Consider the following 22,921-nt stretch of genomic DNA (forward strand, 5'->3'; position numbering starts at 1 on the left):
AACACGAGAATGAACATCATTGGTTCTTGTTGAAGCTCAAACGTGCTGCGTAACACGAGAATGAACATCATTGGTTCTTGTTGAAGCTCAAACGTGCTGCGTAACACGAGAATGATCCTCATTGGTTCAAGCGAACATGCTTGAACTTCTGTTTTCCGTTTTAGTTAATGAATGTTTATATGTGAATAAAAGCACATAAGTTCATCAAATATAGCGATCAAGTCGGAAAATTTGGACTTAACCGCTCAACTTATATGGATCAATTTTACGATCTCTATGAACTTTTTTGAAGCGTCAAAGTGTCCGTTGCGTAGCTGTCTGGAGAGCACAGAAAGCTCTCAGATTTCATCAAAAAGATTTTCCTTTGTGTTCTGACGATAAACGGAAGTCTTACGGGTTTGGACGACATGAGGGTGAGTAATTCATCAGAATTTTCATATTTGAGTGAACTATCCCTTTAAATATTATAACCCTGGTTCTGACTGACATATAAAAGGACCAACCATTCATTTTGGTACTATTTAGGACTGGGTGAAGATGAAATCCAGTGATTCATTCTTCTGTTAACATGATTTTGTTTCCAGAAGTTGTGCGAACCGAGCCAATCAGAATAGCTTGCCAAATAGAGGAAGTGCTTGGCATTTTTTGTGTGCTAATACGCGTCAGATGGTCCGTGGGTGTGTCGGCTTATGCTGGGACTAGCTATGCCCCACTTCCATATCAGTCATGGCAAATAGGGTACAAATTAATAGATCATAATCTGTTAATAATGAAAATAAAAATAAAAATTCTAGAGGAAGTAAATCTAAAAATGCGCCATATTTAAATATATGTCGTAAATACAAAGTCTTGCATTGCCAATCCCTTTCCAGTGTAATCAATTCTACGACATGCGTGTGTAAAATAATATTAATATTTAAATGTATGATAAAAATAATATATATTTGATAATAAAATATTAGGTTAAAAATACATATATTTTTTATATATTATAAACTACCCATTGATCTCAATGTTAACCTGGGCGTATGTGACCAGGAATGAAGAACATTTGAAACTTTTCAAGTTTAGTTAACTTACATAATTTGTATACAAAAGGACATGCTGTTACTCGGTTTGAATTTGCTCGCATTGGGTTGAATGATTCTGGTACACACTGTTCTTTCATACGGGTGTGTGTTCAGTCAGATTCTCACAATGTGCAGGATTGCTTTTCTTTCCTGTTCTGCCCATGTAATTGCTCCAGGTGGAGTAGCTTTCACCATATCCTCGCTTGAAATATAGTTGAAAGTACACTAGTGCTCTATAATAATCTTTTTTTCAAATGACCACTTACAGTGTCACCCACTGTGAAATGTAAATGCTGGATGGTTTTTAATGACGTAAAGCGCTCCAAAACAACAGTGTATGAGGGTGTGCATTGTTCCCATTGTGAGTATTTCTTTTCCTTCCTCCTCACTCCTTCTATCAATTGTTGCCACCCACACGCACACTCCCGGGGACACACGCACACTGGGACTTCCCCACACGCCACGTGCAAGCGAAGAACAGGTGAGGAACAGCTGCTCACAGGTGTCTGAAGCTGTCACACTTTAGAAAGGACAACATCTCTCTCTCTCTCTCTCTCTCTCTCTCTCTCTCTCTCTCTCTCTCTCTCTCGTTAGGTCACAGCTGCCAATAAGATCACGTTGCTTGTGTTATCAAGTGCCACTGCGTCATTCGTGGCATGTCATGATGACTCATTGAAAGTGACTCAAATGTTACAGACTGAAATCGCACTTTACTTAGAAAAAGATTTGCCAGGTCCTCTGTGATTCACCTAATGATGGCAGGTGGTATTGGCAAATGACATATCAAGTGTAGTAGATATCGTCTAGATAATTCCAGTAAGGGGCAGGAATGCTAGCCTTGCTAATTTAGAAGTACACTTTGTTCAGTGCGCGCAAAACGTGCATGACTGCAGCTCACTCTGTACTTTCTTTTTGACATGTTGCCAAAAACTAATGCCTTCCTCCCCCCCCCCCCTAAACATTGTTTATTTGAGGCTTCTGACCAGTCTGACACATCAATCTTGTCTCAACCAATGGTGTAAGATAGGTGTGGGTATCTGTTTGGCTGACCAATGGCAGATGACAAGGCGCATCGTAATCTTTGTCATTTCATTTGGTGCCGCAAAATTACTTTATCTGCAGTATTGTTAGAAATATATTCACATTCATTCAGGTATGTTAGAACTTCTGACTGAAAAAATTGAAAACAAGGCGACTTACAAACGTAATTCATTCAAATTCTGGAGATTTTGTGTAAATGCAAGATGGAAACGGAATGCAATTCTGGAGTCTATGGGTTGGTTTACAAAACTTTATGCGTTTTGGCCGTTCATCGTTTTCGTGGATCAGTGTGAATGGGGTTCGTTTTGACAATGGTGTCGTCTGTATGCGGAAAACTCAAAGGAAAAAGTTTTCAGTTTTAAGCATTTCGTTGTTGTGTAAATGTACCTTTAGTCTTGTGGGTTGCGCTCTGACACATTGCTTCAGGGACATTTGAGTTCAAGTCAAAATATGTCCCGATCCTTTTCCCCTTGCTTCTCTCCGATCACATCCTGTCTCTCCATAACTATCAAAAGCATGTCGTAGCAAAATAAGTTCCTCTCGAGAAACCCTGCTTCTTTAGTTTTAAAAACATTTTCATATGATACCGCTAACCTGACAGATAATTTCGGTGTCTGCATGGATAGCCAGTAGCGCCTTGGTCTTGATACCAGTCCAGTCATTGTTATTTTCCATTATCATCTTATTTTTTTGGCATTTTTGTCTACAAAATCCCAGTTGCTGGAAAAACCTTTTCAGAATCGCTGGCCCATTTATACCTGGTTTTTGGTCGACCCGAGCACAAGTGAGTAACAGGATAAATAGGCAAATGTTTTCTTTGACCACCTTAAGGGGCCGTTTACACGAAACCGTTTTCTACTAAAACCGGAAAACTTTTTTTGCATTTTGGCTGTTCATTTACACTACGGCGTTTTGGGGGCCTGAAAACGTCTCTGTGTAAACTATAAAAACGTGATTTTGTGAAAACGGTTATGCACATGCGTATTACGTATTAAGTCTATAGGCGTGTAGTGTTTCTTTACAAAAGTGATATCGCCAACTACTGGCCTGGCATGAATAATACAGCGATTTTAGTCATTTTCGCGGATCCGTGCGAACGGGGATCGATTTGACAACATTGTCGCCTGTATATGAAAAACGCGAAGGAATAACTTTTCTGTTTTTAGTACATCTTTGTCATGTAAATATGCCCTAGTGTGTCGTCTTTTATCAACCAAAATGCAAGCAAAACCATGAGTAAACAGGGTCTCGGTGTAGAAGAGTGTCTCGCCATCCCCCATCCCCAAAGATGCAAGGCGCTGAATGAAGACTCTTGCAAGTGATAAACAGAAGCAGCCACACTCTTAACGTCCCTGACACTGCCTCCTGTCCAGGCGTCAGAGACAGATGGACCGGGAGGGTCCATGTGCCTCACACATTTCCATTTTTGACCGTGCCTGTAGCGGTCTTCCCAAAATAACCCCCATTCCTTACGACCTTATATGTGCAAGACCTCAGTTAGATTACAGTCTGGGGGAGAATCACAAATCCAGGCCACACAAGACTCGTCGTTGTCTCGTTGCTTTGTGGTTGTTAGCAGGCCTGTTATTGTCTTCAGTCTTGCTATGCATCTCACAGAACTAGATCAGGAGTGTTTGCTACACCTTTTTTCGTACCTAGACAAGGACAGTCGCCGCAGCCTGTCCCTGACTTGCGTACGACTAAGACAGGTCTTCCTGGACCCGCAACTGTGGACGCTACTTCACTTCAGGTCTCCATGCGAGTTAAGGAGGGACAACTTTGTTCTGAGCTCTTCGCTAAGGTACCTGGCTGTATGCTGGCACTCGAGCAGGGTCAAAGTGTGCAACATCGAGGACTGGATGAAGACCACGTTCCAGAGAGACCTCTGCAGAAAGCACGAGAGCCTTGTCAGTGACTTCCTGGAGCGTGTTTGCCACATGTGAGTGTTTCTGTTTGTCTTGGCATCAACATTCATTTTGTCGTTGGCTTGATCTCGGACAGGCAGATGTTCTGCCGTGATATATTTAGACAGATGAAGTAACCTTAAAAGTAAGGACTCCAAAATGAAGTTACCGTGATCGTTTACTCATCCTCATGTTATTCCAAACATTTGAAGAAGAATATGCAGAGCTCTGTCAAGCTCCAAATCGTGCAAAAAACACAATACACTATTATTAATGTAAATGTTGTCCATACAAAAGCAATATGATAGATTTGTGTGTCGAACAGACCAACATTTTAGTCGTTTTCGCTTAAATCTCATTTGCACTTGCATATATTCAAACTTAGTGCATAAAGACAAGTTTTACATCAGTGACACCAAATCACATCTGATTTTTGTTTCATACCCTATCATGACTTGTCAAGTTTGATATGCACAAGCGCAAATGAGATTTGAAAGCTGTGGTGGAGGGAAAATTGTCAGTAAAGTCAGCATAAAATCGAAGCCTACAATTCTTTCTTTTTTTAACGGAATGTTGCAGTGTTTATTATGAATGATTTATCTGTGCGCATATTTTTAATCAAAATCATCCCCTCACTCTCACAACATCATCACTTCTATCACTTTACATGAGATTGCAGAAATTAGCAAAATTACGATCCAATCAATTCCAGATGGACAAAATCAAGTCATGCCCTACATTTTCTTTCTCATTCAAGAAGCCGCTTTGCTCACAATAGAAAAGAAAAGACAAACGCTGTCATGCTGATTTTGTTCTGTTCCTTCAGACTTCATACTACTTTTGGTGTATAGGAAAAGAGCAGAATGAACATTCTTTAAAATATCAACTTCTGTTCCACAGATGAAAGTGAGTCATACAGGCTTAAAGCATGAGGGAGTAAATGATGAAGAGTTAGTTCTCGCAAAATCTGTCAAGTCGCAAAATCTTGAAACTATTTTAAAACAAATCACAACTCAATGTTTATGAATTAATCTGGTTTACGAAGGTGCTTAATAAATTTGGCTTAAATAAAGGTGCTGGCTTAAATAAATAAATAAAATCTCTACATAAAAGATTCTAAATGGAAACAAAGACACCAACTGGAAAATTTCACGCATTGCCTGCAACAACTGGCCCATCACTCCACAGCTACAGGCACACCGCAGGCCCTCAGTCAACAGGGAGCTGTGGGACTGTCACTCAATGTATGGAAGAATAGAACACAACACTGGCCCACTTTCTTGTGTGTTGCAGCAAATTACTTATTCACCAGGCTCTGTTATGGGTTGAAAAGATTTACATGAGTACAGAACGTTCAGAAACTTGTTTTTGAGGATCGCAGATACATTAGGACGTAGCGTGATATTTTTCAAGGAACAGACATCAATGGAGGAAAGCTTGAAATTACTTCAGCATGAATGTTCCTCCCGTAGCTATTTAACTCCACCAGTGTCTGACTAATGGGGATCTACTCAAACCTTCATTCCTTAAAAGTTCATCATAAACACATTTTAGCCTCAAGCATGCACGTCATCACAGTCTTCCACCGATAGATGCGGCTTGCGTTCGAAGCGTGCTGAGGCTGGGAATGTAGTTTGCCTCAAGTTTTGAATGACACGAGGTCTGCGGTGTAGCATGCAGTGCACAGCTGAATTACCCTCTGGAGTTTTAAGGGCAGATCTGTACAGCCTCTTCCAGGCAGCCAATAATAACGGGAGACATGATGGAGCTCTGCGGTTTCTCCCGCTGCTGTTTTGCACTGTAAACTCACTTACGAGAAAAAAAGAAAAAGAAACTGTGATTTGGCAGAGCTCTTAAAAAAAGGTTCTTCAGTAATTCTCTGCATTGCCCTCAGAAAAAGAGCCAAACTTTGCCTTTACTGATCTGAAGAATGTGTTATGAAACATCAATAACTCTTTAATTTCTGAAGAACCATTTAGTCAACTCAAGGTGGTTGTTAAAGTTTTTTTGGAGGTCAAAGTCAGTGTGAACTGGAAGTTGCAACTGACTTTACTTCAGTGTTGGGTGGGGTATTATTTTAGTGCTCCTCCTCTCCATCCCTTGCTCATGGCAGACTGATGGTTGGAGGGGAGTTTTTAACAAGAAACATGAGAAAATGCCATCAAACAAGAAACGCCATTCCAGATTTGATTAAAGATTTTCTTTCTTTCTGTTAAAGGAGAACTCCGGTCAATTTTAACATTGAGCTAATTTTTTTGTACATTTGGAGTGCTGTCAGTACAGAGAACAACGATAAAAATCGGTGTTGCCTACACCGAGTTATCCTCTTTTTAAAATTTGCACCCTGTTGACTTCAATGGGGCAAGTTTTAAACCTGCTTTTAGCCTCTTAACATCCTTGATGTGTCATTACAAGTGCACAGGTCATGTGAGTGATTCCTTCGGAGTGAACACGAGTGAATCTGACTGCAGTAGATGTGAAAGAAATATATAAAAAATGATGTTTATTCAGCCAGCGCACATACCTGTATTTACATCCTGTTTTCGGTCGAAGTCCACAGTAGTCGATTGTCGAGTTCACGCGCGTGATCATAGGTACTAAACCTCGACAGATTCACCCGCGTTCACTCCGAAGGAATCACTCACATGACCTGTGCACTTGTAATGACACATCAAGGATGTTAAAAGGCTAAAAGCAGGTTTAAAACTTGCCCCATTGAAGTCAACAGGGTGCAAATTTTAAAACGAGGATAACACGGTGTAGCCATGTTAAACCGACTTTAATTATTATTTTATGTTACATTATAGGTTCCTCAGGTCAGTCTCAGGTTTCTAGGTTATTTAGTTCTTCCTTTATTTTTAAGAATGTAAGACAAGTGTGAATATGGATGTATATTGACCAGAGATTTATGGAATGACACATGGTGAAATCAGTAGGGTTCTTGAGTTGGCTATACGGTTACTTTTTGATGATTAAGTTCTTGATGTTCATTATAGGTTCTTCAGATCAGCATGTTACTTTTTGGTCTGTCTAAATAATTAGAACACAAGAACCAGATCATTCTAAGGTTCTCTTATGACATCAGGGAACACAATTCTCCAAAGATCCAATGCAACTCAAGATGGTTGTTGAGGGTTCTTGAGAGGATTCTTTAGGGGTTAAAAAAAAAGAAAAGAAAAAGATTTTACATTAGGGGTTCATCAGCATAATGATGGTTGTCCCTTGACCAGAGAAAGAGCAACACATGATGAAATTGGAGAGAAGCAGAAAGAAGTCCCTCCCTTGTGCGCTCTCCTCTCATGATTTGCATTGGCAGGTGGAGCCTACAATCAGTTCTTTGTTGATGAGGGTGGAATGCACATGTGCGTCACTGTGCACTGTGTGTGCACGTGTGTGTGTCTCGCTCACTTTCCTCAAAGACACACACACACACACACACACACACACTGACTGACTGACGCCATTGTGGCAATATATTTCAGCTGCAGGATATTTTTATAAAACAGTGCCTAGGGAATAGGAAGTCTTGGTGTCATTAAGTTCAAGTAGGGATCTAGTTTTATTCTTCAAATAAAACATTGCTTTCTTTCTCTTTCTTGAACACCTAGTGCAACTTACTGTTGCTCTCCACTAAAATTCAGAACCGAATTCAGAAATTTTCATGGCCAAAAATTAAATTAAATGGCACTAAAAAAAAATCGATTCAACGATTTGATGGCTTAGACCTTTGGCTCCACAACAAATAATTTGTTATGGATATTGCACATGATGAATAACACCATTTATCCAAACAGGCTAATAGAAATGAAAAATGAAAGAAAACAAAGAACGTAACTACATCTGACCACATCCACGTGCTGTGTGAGACTTTTTCTGTTGATGTTCTTGGCGCAGACCGATCATTATTGCCGCTTCAGGGAAAATAAGTCTCTAGACTCAGTCCTTTGGCCCTAGACACACCCTCCAGAGTGTCCCGAGGGAGACATTAGCCTATAGGAAGACCACTGTCACTGTGATGACTCTTTGAGTTCAAAGAAAAAGCATTAGATTGAATTCCTGGTAAATCATCATACGCGTACGTCCTGCCACGTGTGGGATGTATATAGAGGCCACATCCTCATGGAGAAACCTTCACACCCAGCCTCATTCTCAGAAGCAAAGTAAAATAAGACTTAGTTGAGTCTTTGTTAATTTTTCATTACAAAACAACAACAGCGTGTTTGATGGAAATCTGTGCTTAAAAAAAACAAAACAAACTAAACATCTGCACAAGAGAAGGGGCGGAGCCACGAGAGGAAGACGTGCTTATGTAACCGGAGATGATGCGACGCATTTATCTAGTGTGTTTACTTCATCTGGCCAGCTCTGAAAACTCCTCCCGCTCAAACACAATGGCTGAAAGCTGCTCCAGCAGAAACTGTCAAACCAACCGATCCCTGAGGCTTCGAATTCTTGTGAGCCTGTCTCATCCTTCCTCTCCCGTTGATCCCTTTATCAGACCGTCTGTGTCACAGATGGCCGTCTGTGATGATGAAAGCAATGGCACGTGTAGCGTGAGATCTGCCCCATGGCCAGGGTTATTGGGGCATTACACTTACAGGCGGCTGGAATGTGCCGGTCTCACATGTGGTTAAATGGTAAGATTATGTAAGAGTTTATATAATCTGCATCAGTAAACGTGAATGACATCTCAAAGCTACAGCCATTAACTCGCTCCATGTGAGCGTGTGTGAGTGTTGACCCAGTGTGAGTCCACCAGCAGGCTGCAGCAGAGGAGAAACACGGACACACAGAAGGGCCACTCTCCAGAAGCCAGTACAGAAGGTTCCTGTTGCCCGAGCTCACTGGTGTGGGCATGGGAAATGGCTCTGCTTTCAGCTGGTGCGATTTTACAAGAGCACCAGCTGTGTTTATGTGGCAAAAACAGCTGATGCCGCAAACACTGACTTGGGGAATGGTTTTTGTTATGCTACAGGTATGCTTGGTATAATACCATGCAAATGCCTGGTGGGGCCACATAAATGACTGCCTAAACAGTTTTGAGTTACAGTTTTTGACAGCATGGCATGTTTATTATACAGTCTACTACTTCATGTGTCCCCCGAGGAATAAAAAGCATTCACAATGCAGTAAACTAGTGCGTTTTCCAGCCAGTTAATCTTTGGCGGCTGTTTACATTTGTGAAATTCATATCATATTTCTCACTGTCTAGTCACTTAAAGCTGTCTTTAAAAAAAAGAAAGAAAATACTTTCTTTGATTCCAGATTAATACGTCAAGACATGCTGAGATGATTAATATGGCAATACTAACTAAGATGTTTAACTAATCCCCCACCCCCCCCCAAAAAAGTATTCTGTCTCTGTTTTCAAAACAGTAACAGAGAATTCCGACCAGCCTGACACGGCAACACTGGCTCAACTAATGGGGTGAGTTTTGGGGCGGAGCTATCTGTTTGTTTGACCAATGGCAGATGGGGGAGCATTCAGGAAACCTGTTTGAATGCTGTTGATTTTATTTATAATGCTTTGCAATTAATAAGATCTTAACCAATTAGATCAGTTTTCTTCAACCCTGCTCCTGAAGGACCCCCAACACTGCACGTTTTCTTTGTCTCCCTAATCAAACACACCTGATTCAACTCATCAGCTCATTAACCCATGTGATAATGAGCTGATGAATTGAATCAGGTGTGTTTGATTAGGGAGACAAAGAAAACGTGCAGTGCTGGGGGTCCTTCAGGAGCAGGGTTGAAGAACACTGAAGTAGATCAATCATTTTCTTAAGTTCTGTACCACACAATGCAGCTTTTTTCGTTAAATGACTTTCTTCTATCCAAGTTTTTTGTTAAATTACTTTTTTCTATCCAACTGTAATGTGCAGTGTACCAGTGTAAGTTAATCATTGTTGAATCCTCTGGCGTTTTTACAGCATTTCTTTTGAGCATGACATGGCAACACTGACTCAACCAATGGGGTGATTTGAGGGCGGAGCTAAGTTTTTGTTTTACCAATGGCATGACAGGGGATCGTTCAGAAAACGTTTGAATGGTTTTGGCGCTTCTAATATGAGCGTAGCAAATTATTAATTTACTTAAGTTCTATGACACACAATGTTTTCTTTAATTACTTTCTTCTATCCTAGTATAATATGCAGAGACCACTGGAATATTCATTTGTATGTTGAATCCCACAGTCTTTGTGGTGCTTTCAAAACGTTGCTATTTGTTTGAAAATCCCGACCAGCCGGCATAGCAACACGGGATCAACCAATAGCATGAGTTTGGGAGGGGGGCTATCAGTTTAATTGACCAGTCACATACAAGGGGAGTGTTTAGGGAAACCTGGTGCACGTTCAAGTTCAAAATGGTGTGCAACGTTTTGCTACGGTTTCCGGGTTGAATGTCATGTTTCCTGGAAACGGCGTGCACCGGTGTGCAACGAGGTCTGAGATACGTTTTCTCTTGTTTGGTGGGTGTGTCAGAACTGCAGTCCAATCAGCAGCAACATGTATATAAAGCATGCGGTATTAAAGTGAACTCGCACAATGGGTTCAAGGAAAGTAATTTACAAATGTGTTCGATGCAGCTCGGTATGCGCAACAACTGAGGATATTAGAAGACATGTTTGTCGTAAGTTTTATTGTAAAAATATAGGATATCAACAATGATGTAGTTGTTTATATTTTTAGCTTCATTGCAAGTGTATGACAGGTATAGAAATAAACAATGGTAATTAAGTGCTTTTCCTAAAAATGAGAAAGAAAATACAGGGTATTAAAACAGTATGAACTACAAATAAAGTCAGTATGTGAGGCTAAATAGATGTTTTAGTCTGAATTAGGTAAGATGTGTGCTTCCATTTCAGTTTCAGCAATCCCTTCACTCGATTGGGATGTTCTCTTTTGTTCTGGGTGGCAAGTGCAGTAACTGTAACATCGGGCATATTTTGTAGTATTAAACACATATTTATACCGACTTCATCAGGCTCCGAAAATTCTTCACAAAGAACACAAAGAATGGCCTTCTCAGCTGCCATAGTTGCAACTCTTGCGTCATCAGAACAGTGTGTTAAACGCATCACCGTTTCTGTTTAAAAAACGTTGTGCAACGTTTTGTCGGGGCTGAACGCAGCCCTGTTTGAAAAATAGCAGCACAGAAATTACAAACTTTAACGGACACTTGTTCGTTACTCGATAATTCACTATTCAAATCAATTTTTCCAGACAAATAGCAAGCACACATGTATGCGCCGCATATCGCTCTTTTGTATTATTATCAAATCATAAATATTACTTGTTATTTCTGTCATATAGCATGAGAAATTCTGCTTCTTGTTTCTTTAGGTGTCCGAATCTAGTCTCGCTGACTCTGTCTGGATGCGGACACATTACGGATCACAATGTCATCGACGTGCTACAAAGCTGCAGGAGGCTAGATAGCCTTAGTCTAGAAAACTGCGCTCGGATGACTGACTCCGTCCTCCAGGCTGTGGTGGACCACGGTAAAAGTCTCACAGAGGTGAGGGTGGACTTCTGCCGGAACGTGACCCAGGCAGGGCTGCAGGTCGTCAGAGACAAGAGACCAGAAGTGCACCTGAGCGCATTACACAGTGCAGATATGATTCCAGACAGCAAGCCTGAGGAGAAAACACAGATCAGGAGAGCTCTGCAGAAGTTCTTGATCTTCTCCTGACAGCTAGAAGCTACCTAGAGACTTCATGTCAAATTGAGGTTCACAACATTGCCCAGTACTATTACAAATGTTTTATTTTTTATCTCACTAGTGATATTGAATTTACACTTGGGGTTTCTCTTGTAATTCCTTATTTTGCCATTTCAAAAGTTTCTGTGACACAGGTTTTGTTTCATTTGAATTTTCTGTGTTTATTTGATCAGCATTCTCATTTCAAACTAATTTTTTTTTTTTTTACCTTTGCTGTCATGGGTTGTTTTTCATTTGTTTGTTTGTCCATTTGGCTCCATGAAATGACTCCCCGGTCAAGTACACAGTACAAAGACTAAATATTCAATATGCAAGGCAGTGGCCCAATCCACACATTTCAACCAAATCTTAGGTTTTGATTATAAAACATTTGCAGCATTTCTTAAAAGCACAGCTTGTTTTTGCTTGCATAATCAAGGTTTGTTCTGGAACAAGTCATAGTTGGTTATTCTCATTGTGGGTTTTGGACTTCCTCCTAGTTATGCAAGAACAATATTTGACCGAGCACAGGTTTACAGCCTTGCTTCATGACTTTTTATTAAGCAATAAGGTGTGTGAGGCTGTATTATATTGTGAATATAGTCATATTGTGAATCATATCATGTTAGGAACTAGGGCTATTTTCACAATACACCATGGCCTTGAATGCCATATTGCTCCTATAAAACTTTCATTATGCAAATTAATTTATCTTATATTAGAAAACCGTTCCAGTCCTGGTTGCTGATTGATCAACACAGCATTTCAGCCATACCAAAACACGCGGTATATATGGCTGCCCATAGAGACCAAACTTCAGTTTACATACACTCACCTAAAGGATTATTAGGAACACCTGTTCAATTTCTCATTAATGCAATTATCTAATCAACCAATCACATGGCAGTTGCTTCAATGCATTTAGGGGTGTGGTCCTGGTCAAGACAATCTCCTGAACTCCAAACTGAATGTCAGAATGGGAAAGAAAGGTGATTTAAGCAATTTTGAGCGTGGCATGGTTGTTGGTGCCAGACGGGCCGGTCTGAGTATTTCACAATCTGCTCAGTTACTGGGATTTTCACGCACAACCATTTCTAGGGTTTACAAAGAATGGTGTGAAAAGGGAAAAACATCCAGTATGCGGCAGTCCTGTGGGCGAAAATGCCTTGTTGATGCTAGAGGTCAGAGGAGAATGGGCCGACTGATTCAAGCTGATAGAAGAGCAACTTTGACTGAAATAACCACTCGTTACAACCGAGGTATGCAGCAAAGCATTTGTGAAGCCACAACACGCACAACCTTGAGGCGGATGGGCTACAACAGCAGAAGACCCCACCGGGTACCACTCATCTCCACTACAAATAGGAAAAAGAGGCTACAATTTGCACGAGCTCACCAAAATTGGACAGTTGAAGACTGGAAAAATGTTGCCTGGTCTGATGAGTCTCAATTTCTGTTGAGACATTCAGATGGTAGAGTCAGAATTTGGCGTAAACAGAATGAGAACATGGATCCATCATGCCTTGTTACCACTGTGCAGGCTGGTGGTGGTGGTGTAATGGTGTGGGGGATGTTTTCTTGGCACACTTTAGGCCCCTTAGTGCCAATTGGGCATCGTTTAAATGCCACGGCCTACCTGAGCATTGTTTCTGACCATGTCCATCCCTTTATGACCACCATGTACCCATCCTCTGATGGCTACTTCCAGCAGGATAATGCACCATGTCACAAAGCTCGAATCATTTCAAATTGGTTTCTTGAACATGACAATGAGTTCACTGTACTAAAATGGCCCCCACAGTCACCAGATCTCAACCCAATAGAGCATCTTTGGGATGTGGTGGAACGGGAGCTTCGTGCCCTGGATGTGCATCCCACAAATCTCCATCAACTGCAAGATGCTATCCTATCAATATGGGCCAACATTTCTAAAGAATGCTTTCAGCACCTTGATGAATCAATGCCACGTAGAATTAAGGCAGTTCTGAAGGCGAAAGAGGGTCAAACACAGTATTAGTATGGTGTTCCTAATAATCCTTTAGGTGAGTGTATATCAACTACTGTATTTTCTAGCAGAATGATCTAAAACGTTGTTTTATTCGTATCTTTTTTTAAAAACTTTTTTTATTTTGTACTGCTTATTAATTCCTGTACATTAAGACTATGCACTTCGATGTAAGAACTTGATGAACCGTTGATGAAAAGATTTATGACCTAATGCCTGCACAGAGTTATTTGAGGCCATGTTGGAAGTCTTCCAACGTTGTGATTAGAAAGCCATTATGTAAGAGCTGTGGAGTGTGGAAGTAGGTTGGCCAGTGTCTGTGTTGTCCACGTGACCACACTATTTTGCATCGTAATTGCGGCAAAAATAGTTGTTCTTGCCGCTTGGAGTTACAGAATTTGGTCTTCCTATCTTGTGCCTGTTTGACCTTTTTCAAGTGCATGCAATCCAGCAAACACAAGTACAGTTTCCTCAAACCCTCAGGGCATTCATCAAGACTGTATGAAGAACAATCACACATTCTGTCCTTAGCCTGTGATATTATTGGAGATAAAATCATTTTTAATGAGTCTTAACAGAAAGTCCCTTGTTTTACAGCCAACCTTCTCCACAGGATGTTCTCTGCAATGGATTGAAGGCTGGAGGGTGACATAATATTGGGATCATTTTTTCTTTCTCTCTCATTCTTGTTATCAGTATATCTTTCCAACTCTCGCTCTATGTTTTGTACTTGTCAAGTTACATAAGTAAATGTCTGAAGATGGAAAAAAAATCAGTTATCGTTGTAATCAATCAATACTTTACAATAATTCCCATGACCATAATCATCGGTGGAGGATGACGACGAGGGCCTGTGACTTACGGTTCACCCATAAAACTATTGTCCCGGGCCTCATGAAATCAAGCACTGTGATATTTCGTAAGACTTTGAGAGGTTAAATGAGCCGCAAAACATGGTCAACATGCTGTGATTGCCTAAATCAGGTATTTCTTTGTTGTGGATGTCAATCCACTCCAAGTGGTTATGCAATCCAGTTAGCGTTTGATAACATCAAGGATCCAGCCAACAGATTTAGAAAGGCTGAAAACATTAGCCACTATTTATATGCACGATCACATTTAAGCAATTAGCAAGTGAAGCCAAGAAACTGTAAAAAGTTGTTATTGCCAGAGTGCAGACCTTCTTTTTCTCAAAACTGAGAACTAGTTAACACCCATGGGCAACTTTAAGGTTGATTGGCTGTAGACAGCAATGGGCCTATAATGTGTGTGATTTGCCTGAAGCTACACGGGTTTGTGTTGCTGAGGTTACAGTTGTAAAGCATCTCATCTGTGAAGTCTACTATGGGCAAACACAATCTCTGAGGAGGTCATAAAACATGCTTCACATCACAAGAACTATTTGTTCTGTTTAATTTTTTTTTTCAGTATGAGAAAGCTTACTGTAATGGCAGGTGAGTTAGACATTGGTAATGGCAGACATAAAGTTTATATATTCATACGTATATTTATTGAGACAACAAGGACCTTCAAAATGTAGCTGTCTCAATATGTTGCTGTCTTATGCAACATTCTTATGAATGCCTGATGAAGATTGTGAGCCTGAAGGTTGCTGTATCAATATGTTGTTGTTTATTACACCATGCTTTCTGTATGAATGCCTGAAGTTAAAAAAACTGAAATCTTGTTTCCTAAATACGTTGCCTGATCAAGTTTGTATAAGACCAAAAGGTTTGTCTTACTACGCTGCCATCTTTGACAACATCCTTACAAATACCCGTAGTTCGTATGTTTGTAACATTGCTGTCTTTATACAGTGCCTTTTTTACGACCTTCAAGAAAATAGCTGACAAAAATATCACAGTATGCTTCCAACTCCCACAACTTTGTTTGAATGCCATCTTTAATGTGTTTAATAATGTGTGATGAAGTTCAAAAGACCGTACATTTTCTCTTAAGGACATCAGGCATTTGTATAAAGGTTGTTAGAGAAAATAAGGTATTGAGACACTAACGTTTCAGTCCGAAGGTTGTCTCAATCCATACAACCTTCTTTCGAACGTAAGCCCGAAATGTCCCAAATCTCAATACGCTGGAATCTCTAATGAATTCATAGGAAATGCTCAATAAATCCGAATAATTCTCATTTTGCACGATACAGCACTATGCAAGACTTTTTCTTGTTTCTTTGTACAGTTATACGTTTAAAAAGTTACTTTAAATAGTTATATGGACGCACCTATTTCTTGTCAAAATACAAAGGATTTTTATCAAACAAAAGTCCAAACCACAGTTTGTTCTCAGATCAAGAACTTCAATACCTTACAGCAATTTAGATAAACTTCAAAGCAAATTGCTTAAAATGCACCACAGCCGTTTTTTCCAGATGCAATCGTTCATGTGGGATTATGAGGTTGAGCCAGATCCTTAAGACCCTATAAGAGCCAGTTTCCTTCAGGCTGCATATAGAAATTAATTATTAGTCTGCATCAACCTAAGAGTCTCCACGTGTCAGTTCTAAACAGTTCTTGACCAACAGCTGTGTATATGTAAGCCAGAAAAGTATGCATTTGATGGGAAACCAGAAAGACTGGTCACTGTAAGAAGTGACATTTATGCAATGTCTCGGGTGAATTCCATTCCCTCACGTTTTTGGCCTGTGATGTATGTTTGCGTATAGACCCAAAGCACCACCCAGACATCTCCTCATTTCTGAAAGAACATCACATGTTGTACATATGCCTGTCCTCGCTTGCTAGTCCTCATATGCCATATAAACCGAACGTAAGGTTATGAGGAAAGTGATAAAACAAGCTGCAGAGGGTAATAAATTCTACTGGATGTTTATTGGTTTGACTGAAGCACATGGGCAAGTTGTGACATAAGATCTGCACATACATGTACAACATGCAGTCTCTTTCCTTCTCTTTCTCTCCCTCTGGGTGGAGGAATGCAAAGGCAGCTCAGGCCACGAGCTGTTTCGTAAAAACTGTGGGAGGGAAGTCACGTTGTAGTGAAATTCACAGGCTGAGCGGAAAAGAAGGGGAGGGGGAGTTGATTTATGTCATCCAGGAATGGTTGCTGGTGCGCTGGCTTCTCTTTTAGACCCCAGCGCACATCCATAGCCACTCCTACTGCATCTCTCATGTCCTGCAATGCACATTACCAGGGATTTAGCAGGTCTGTAGGGATTCATAAAATGTGAGATGTATTTTTAGCTGCTGTGCCTGAAGGATCTACATTCAAATTGTCATATTGTACATTTTATTTTATTCTATTTATTTATTTTTTATTTTATTTTATTTTATATATTTTTTTATACCAGTGAATCTCGTTTAAGTCGTTTCAATAGGAATCTATTGCACTTTACTAAAGTGCTAAAGATTTTCCACACAGATTTTGCATCAAGTTGACAGAAAGCTGCTTGGTTTGAAAGTGACTTCTGTGTGAGCTGTGCTTCATACATACACAATTGACAATATGGACATTTTTGCAAAAACTTCCCCACACATTTAGTCATATCTTTTTTTCAAAAACAATAAAATATTAAGAATTAAACTGTCATTAAACAGGATGCTTAATCGGCATGTGAAATGAAAAGCCACATTAGCGTAGGGTCATATATAGTTGTTATCTGTCCCTTTGCAAAGCCTACATTAGATTGTGATAAAAAACATTACAAAATTGCAGACTTTCTTAAAAATGTACTTTATCCATTTGTTTCTTCATTTAGTGCATATGTTTGCAACGTGGTTTGTCTTTGTGATAGGTTGAGATCGGGCAGTAGACCTTGTGAGGACATTACATAAGGATGCTTGTGAAATGTGTGCGGAGAGACGCGTATAACAAACAGAGCTTTATAATTTCACATAATGGAGCAAACGCTTGCTTAAGTTTACTCCACAATATTATACACTGCCCAACACAGCACTCAGCAGCTTTGCTATTTGTAGTGTTAGCCTCCAAATGTCTTTTACTTGTTTAGTTATGGCTTTTTTTGTTGGTAAAAGTGTGACAGTTAAGTGGCAGACTATGACTTATTTCATGCGTTATGTCTGGAGTCTGGAGGCCGTGGGTTGGTGTTGAGCGTTTTAGTACCACATGAACTGAGATGACCTTCTCTGAAAGCTACAGAGTTGAAAAAGGTGTTTAATGTGCAACATTCAGGTTTCAAGGATTCTCATTTATTTGAAAACATCAAAGAGAATCACAGTGCCAGCTGTTCCCCCCGAATGCCCCCCCACCCCCCCCCCCCCACACACACACACACACACACACACACACACACTTTTGCCTGATCTGCCTTCTTTTCCATTTTAGTCGAGGAAAACCGATGTAAATCAAACAGGCGTCTCTCTGTCCTTAAAGATGCATTCCACGTTAGCTCTATGCAGGTTTTTTCGTTGGCCAATAAAAACATAACAAGAGTTTCACAGACACTTCTCCTTTGTCCGGTGGAACTTCTGAGGAAATTTATTGGCTACAGAGTAATCTATATGGATTAAGATATTTACTTAGATATTTCTTTTATCTCTCTGTGCACATAAATCACCTGGTAAAGAGTCATGAGAAGAAACCAATGAAAGTTCTTACTATTAAAGTCCACATGAAACAGCATGTGCAACCTAATTTACTTCCATAAACACTTTTTACTGCCACTTCTACCAGGACTACTTACTACTCTTACAACTTTTTTACTATTTGTTACTGCTACTTATTTGTATTTATTATTCTGCCTACGTTTTATTGTTTTGACTACGATATAGCACGTCAGTTTAACATCCCAGTGCTCTCAACTTTGTGTTTATGGTCATGTTTACTAAATTTGTGTATGGTCCTGTTAGGGCTGGGCGATAAAACGATAACGATATGTATCGCGATAGACACGTAATCAATATCAATAAAAAATGCGTTCGATAAAACGTTCGATAATTTTTTTTTTTCTTCGTCGGATGAAACCAGAGGTTGCGAAAGCAAATTTGGTTGCATGAACAAGGCACTCAACTCTCTGGTAACCTTGCAACGTAGGGGGTGACACGCAACAGCCAGTCAGTATGGTTGCGCAATATTGTTGTCTCGTGTTGGATTCTTCAGTAACAGAACCGGCGTGTAGTGATACAGCGATTGTTGATAAAACAGGAAAAGTCAGCTCGCCTGACTTCAAGTCTGACCGTAGTCAGACCATGTCGTCTGCAAATTATGCAAGACCATCGTCAGTTTCTCTGTTATTCGCGTGCTTATGAGCTGTTTTAACGTGTGCGTTTCTCAGCGCGTACATGTGAAGCTCACATGCACTCGGTCTACCAGCGCCTGGATACTGGACTATATTTCGAGTCTTATTGTGCTAATACTGTTATATACACACAAGGTTTACATAAACTAGTCGGATATGTCTAAAGTGAAAGCAAACTTGAGAAAATTGAGAGAAAATCTGCTTGTCAAATGCGTGTATATTAGACGCGTCGCGCGCAGCTCTTAAAGAGACAGTATAGTAATAGTAAACACGCTGCCGCTTGTCCTTAAAGGGATAGTTCACCCAAAAATAAAAATTCTTTCATTATTTACGCACTCTAATGTTGTTCCAAACCTGTATTAATTTCCTTCTTATATTTTCAAATATTAATATTTTGAAGAATGTGGCTATCAAACAGTAAACATAGCTCTCCCTTTAATGTTAATAAAACAACAAAATACAAAGAGAAAATCATTCACTGCTCTTGACTGATAACTTTAATAGTAGCTTTAATAAGTATCAATGTATAATTTATACAGTGAAGTCTGTTTTGTTTTATTTTCATATTTGTTCATTTAATTACTTTCTTCAATGCTACTGTTAAATACACCTACTGTAGCTGAAAACATAAAGCACTGTTTATTTAATCTGTATATTAGGTTGTGTGTACGTGTAATGTGCATCTTTGATCTTAATATTTAATAACAAAGAACATAATGAGAACTTTTTTATCTTCGCCCCTGTCTGCCATTCTTTTTTATTTTACATTTTGTTACCTAAGGCTTTGAGCATTACAGCCAAACTAATGTCCATATTTTAAAAACAGCCACAAAATAGTAAAACCAACATAAAAAAGAATCGTGATAAAATCATTAATCGTGATTTTCCTGAAAAAAAAATCTTAATATTATATGTTTGCCATATCGCCCACCCCTTTATAAAACATTTCTTACGTATTCTTTAATTTTGCACCTTAATGTTAAGAGATAATTGTTAAGTGTTCATTCAGATTTTAGACTAATTATTTGAGTGAGTGTTTTCCATGGTCGTGTTGGCATTTCTGCCTTTATAACTGATGGGATTATAATCAGAAAGTTTAAAATAAAAAATCTTTAAATGTAATGTATTTGTCTCCTGGACTGGTCCTTATTTTAAATATGTCATAAAAAATATCAATAATTATCGATATCGACCGATATGAAACACTTATATCGTGATACAGTTTTCAGCCATATCGCCCAGCCCTAGGTCCTGTTAATGTTACTGTAAGTCTGAGCCTCGTCACAGGCATTTCAATGCAGTTTCCCCAGTGTAAATTGTGCAAACGAATGATGCATTTCCATGTGAAACATATACATTTGTGGGGAGAAAAAAAGCAGGACAGGACTTAATTTTATACACCGAGTGTTGATTGCATAGTGGGTGTTATTGTGCGTAAGTCCTCACAATCTAATGACAATTCATAACATTTTGGCAAATTGAAATGGTATGAATTCGTACGACCTCATTCATACGTTTCAGATGAAACAATAATGAAAATTGAATCATTATTTAAACCCAGACAGCAACATAGTGTCGGCCCAGATCCGGCCCACATCTGGTATGCGTGGAATCCACATGTACCAGATGTGGCCCGCATCTGGGCCAACACTATGTTGCTGTTTGGGTACATCGTAATTGTACAGTACTATCGTATTTGTACATGAGACTTAGCTAGTTTTAATGTAAATGAAAAAATAATAATTTCAGTCATTTCAAAGCAGACACTGTATTTATTGTGTCCGCCATGTTTTCTCTCTGACACGCCCCCAACTCAGAAACTCTGGGCTTAAAGAAAGTCCAGAGTTTCTCACTTGTAATTACAACTTTGTGGTGGCATTCTTGTTCATTCAACTCATAAACATGATCTTTCCGACATGACTTGAATGCACCATTACATACATTAGCTATCTGTTAGCATTCCCATAGTAACGCATGGATCGCAGTAATATCCGTGGACACTGCGGATAATCCACAGACCGGGCCAAGTAATAAAAAAGAACATTTTGGTTAATTACGGATGGGTCGCGGGTGGATGAGATAAATCATTAATGATGGAAATATTAATGTGTTTAAAGCTTAATTTTCCGTCAGGCACTAATTTGCAGACTCTAATTTAGCTATGCAGTTGCAGGGGCCACTTGTTTAAGCAGCAATGGAGGCAAAACAGATCTGAGAGAAATTTCAAAAAGGAAAATTAAAAACAAAACAAAAGGAAGGAAACTAAAGCTAATAAATCCTATATCCAGCCTTTGCTTTGCTTTTTAACAGCGGATTCGGGTGACGTTAGAGCTGATCCACGCATCTCTAATTCCCATTCATCTCAAAGGCAGTTCAGCGGCATGAGAATATAATGACATATGTGCGTAATATAATGATTTATACGTTGCTAATGGTGCTATGCTAATGCTAAACGCAGACTCTTTGTCGAGCATGGAGCCAGGTGGTTAGAGAGGAGTGGGTTGAAAATATGGAGATGTCGACTGAAGTCGTTTCAGAGACAAAGCAAGTTAATACATTTTGATGAAAGGTATGAAGACAATCATACTTTTCTTTCGAATTGCATTCAATGATGAACCGTTCACAATAAGACCAGGAATGTGTTTTAAGAATATAAATCAAAGAGAGTCAATGTCATGTTGACTTTAAGATCAAGCACAGATCAGTAAAACTCAATAAAGGAGCAGTAGTCATCCACAGCATTGTAAAATGAGGTAAATGATTTTTACCTTATTGGAGTTTATATGTACATCAACTTGTCAGTTAAAAGGGCAGTGAGCTGTAAGAAGTCAAACAAAACGAATGCACTTCCACAGACGGCTTGTTATTCGCAAATGAATTGAAGCAAACAAGTTTTGACAACAGCCAGTCGTTATCCAATTTACTCTGATTTTCACGGAGGTCATTTTACCACGGCAGCCACATTTTTCAGGAGGAACATTTCCCCCTTGGATCTCCTCTGTGCGAAATGGCAGCTGAAGCTTCCTGGCCGTGTTCATGGTTGCTCATTTTACAGAACTTATTTCCAGCAACTGGCTCTTCATTTGAAAATCAAATTCAGCGGGAACAAGCCTCCAGGCGCTAGGAAATTATGAACAGGCTAATCACTCTAAATCAGTTGTTATACAGTATGCAAAGAAGACTGCATAATGATTATGACTCTGGTACATTTGAGTTTAAACGTTGGTCGAGGCTTTGGCTTCAAAGCAAGTAAGTTGGTCTAAAAACATTGGTCTGTTGCTATTATATATATATATATATATATATATATATATATACACACACACACACATACATTGTCAAATCGATTAATCGCATCTATATTATACGCAACAATATTTACAATCTTTTATGTTAGATGTGATTAATCAGGATTAATTGACTTGACAGCGCTAGTTTTCGTGAAATAACCAATGAGGTGCATAGCAGGAAGTTATTAATAGGGCTGTTAATTTAATGTATTGATTTCGTGACTATAAAAAAAAAAGAATTAAAAATGTAAAATTGTAATGTCTCTTAAATTAAAACCAAACAGAAAAAATTGTTAAGGTTTGTATTGTGCAATACAAATTTGGCACAACTGTAGTTTGCTAAATGTCAGTTATCTAATGACTGTTCATGCAACTTATGGACCAAAACTGTTTTGAAATTAATTATCTTATTTTTTTTCTTGGCAAATATTGATATATGCTATTAATTGTGATTCATTTGATTAATGAATCTGCATATAATGTGATTAATTCAGTTAAAATCACAAATTCAATTAGACAATGAGCTGGTTCGGGTATCTATGTCTGCAGTTGTGCTTTCCTCTCTAGCGGTTAATTCTATACATTCACAACACAAAGAGCTGCCAGTCTTACAAAGGTCTGGTTTCCAATTATCTCACTTGCCTGACACAATATGAGAGTTTTTTTTCTTTTGCTTT

At 39.2% G+C, this 22,921-nt stretch overlaps 1 protein-coding gene across 1 annotated transcript; it reads left to right on the plus strand.

Moving 5' to 3' along the window:
- Window positions 1–3,623: 3,623 nt before the first annotated feature.
- fbxl22 (F-box and leucine-rich repeat protein 22) lies at window positions 3,624–11,942 on the plus strand. Its single transcript, XM_084396744.1, has 2 exons — window positions 3,624–4,050; window positions 11,359–11,942. The coding sequence occupies exons 1-2, from the start codon at window positions 3,716–3,718 to the stop codon at window positions 11,705–11,707; spliced, it is 684 nt and encodes a 227-aa protein (XP_084252870.1). The 5' UTR covers window positions 3,624–3,715; the 3' UTR covers window positions 11,708–11,942.
- Window positions 11,943–22,921: the final 10,979 nt, after the last annotated feature.

Source organism: Rutilus rutilus, assembly GCF_951802725.1.
Source record: "Rutilus rutilus genome assembly, chromosome: 23".
Lineage (NCBI taxonomy): Eukaryota > Metazoa > Chordata > Actinopteri > Cypriniformes > Leuciscidae > Rutilus > Rutilus rutilus.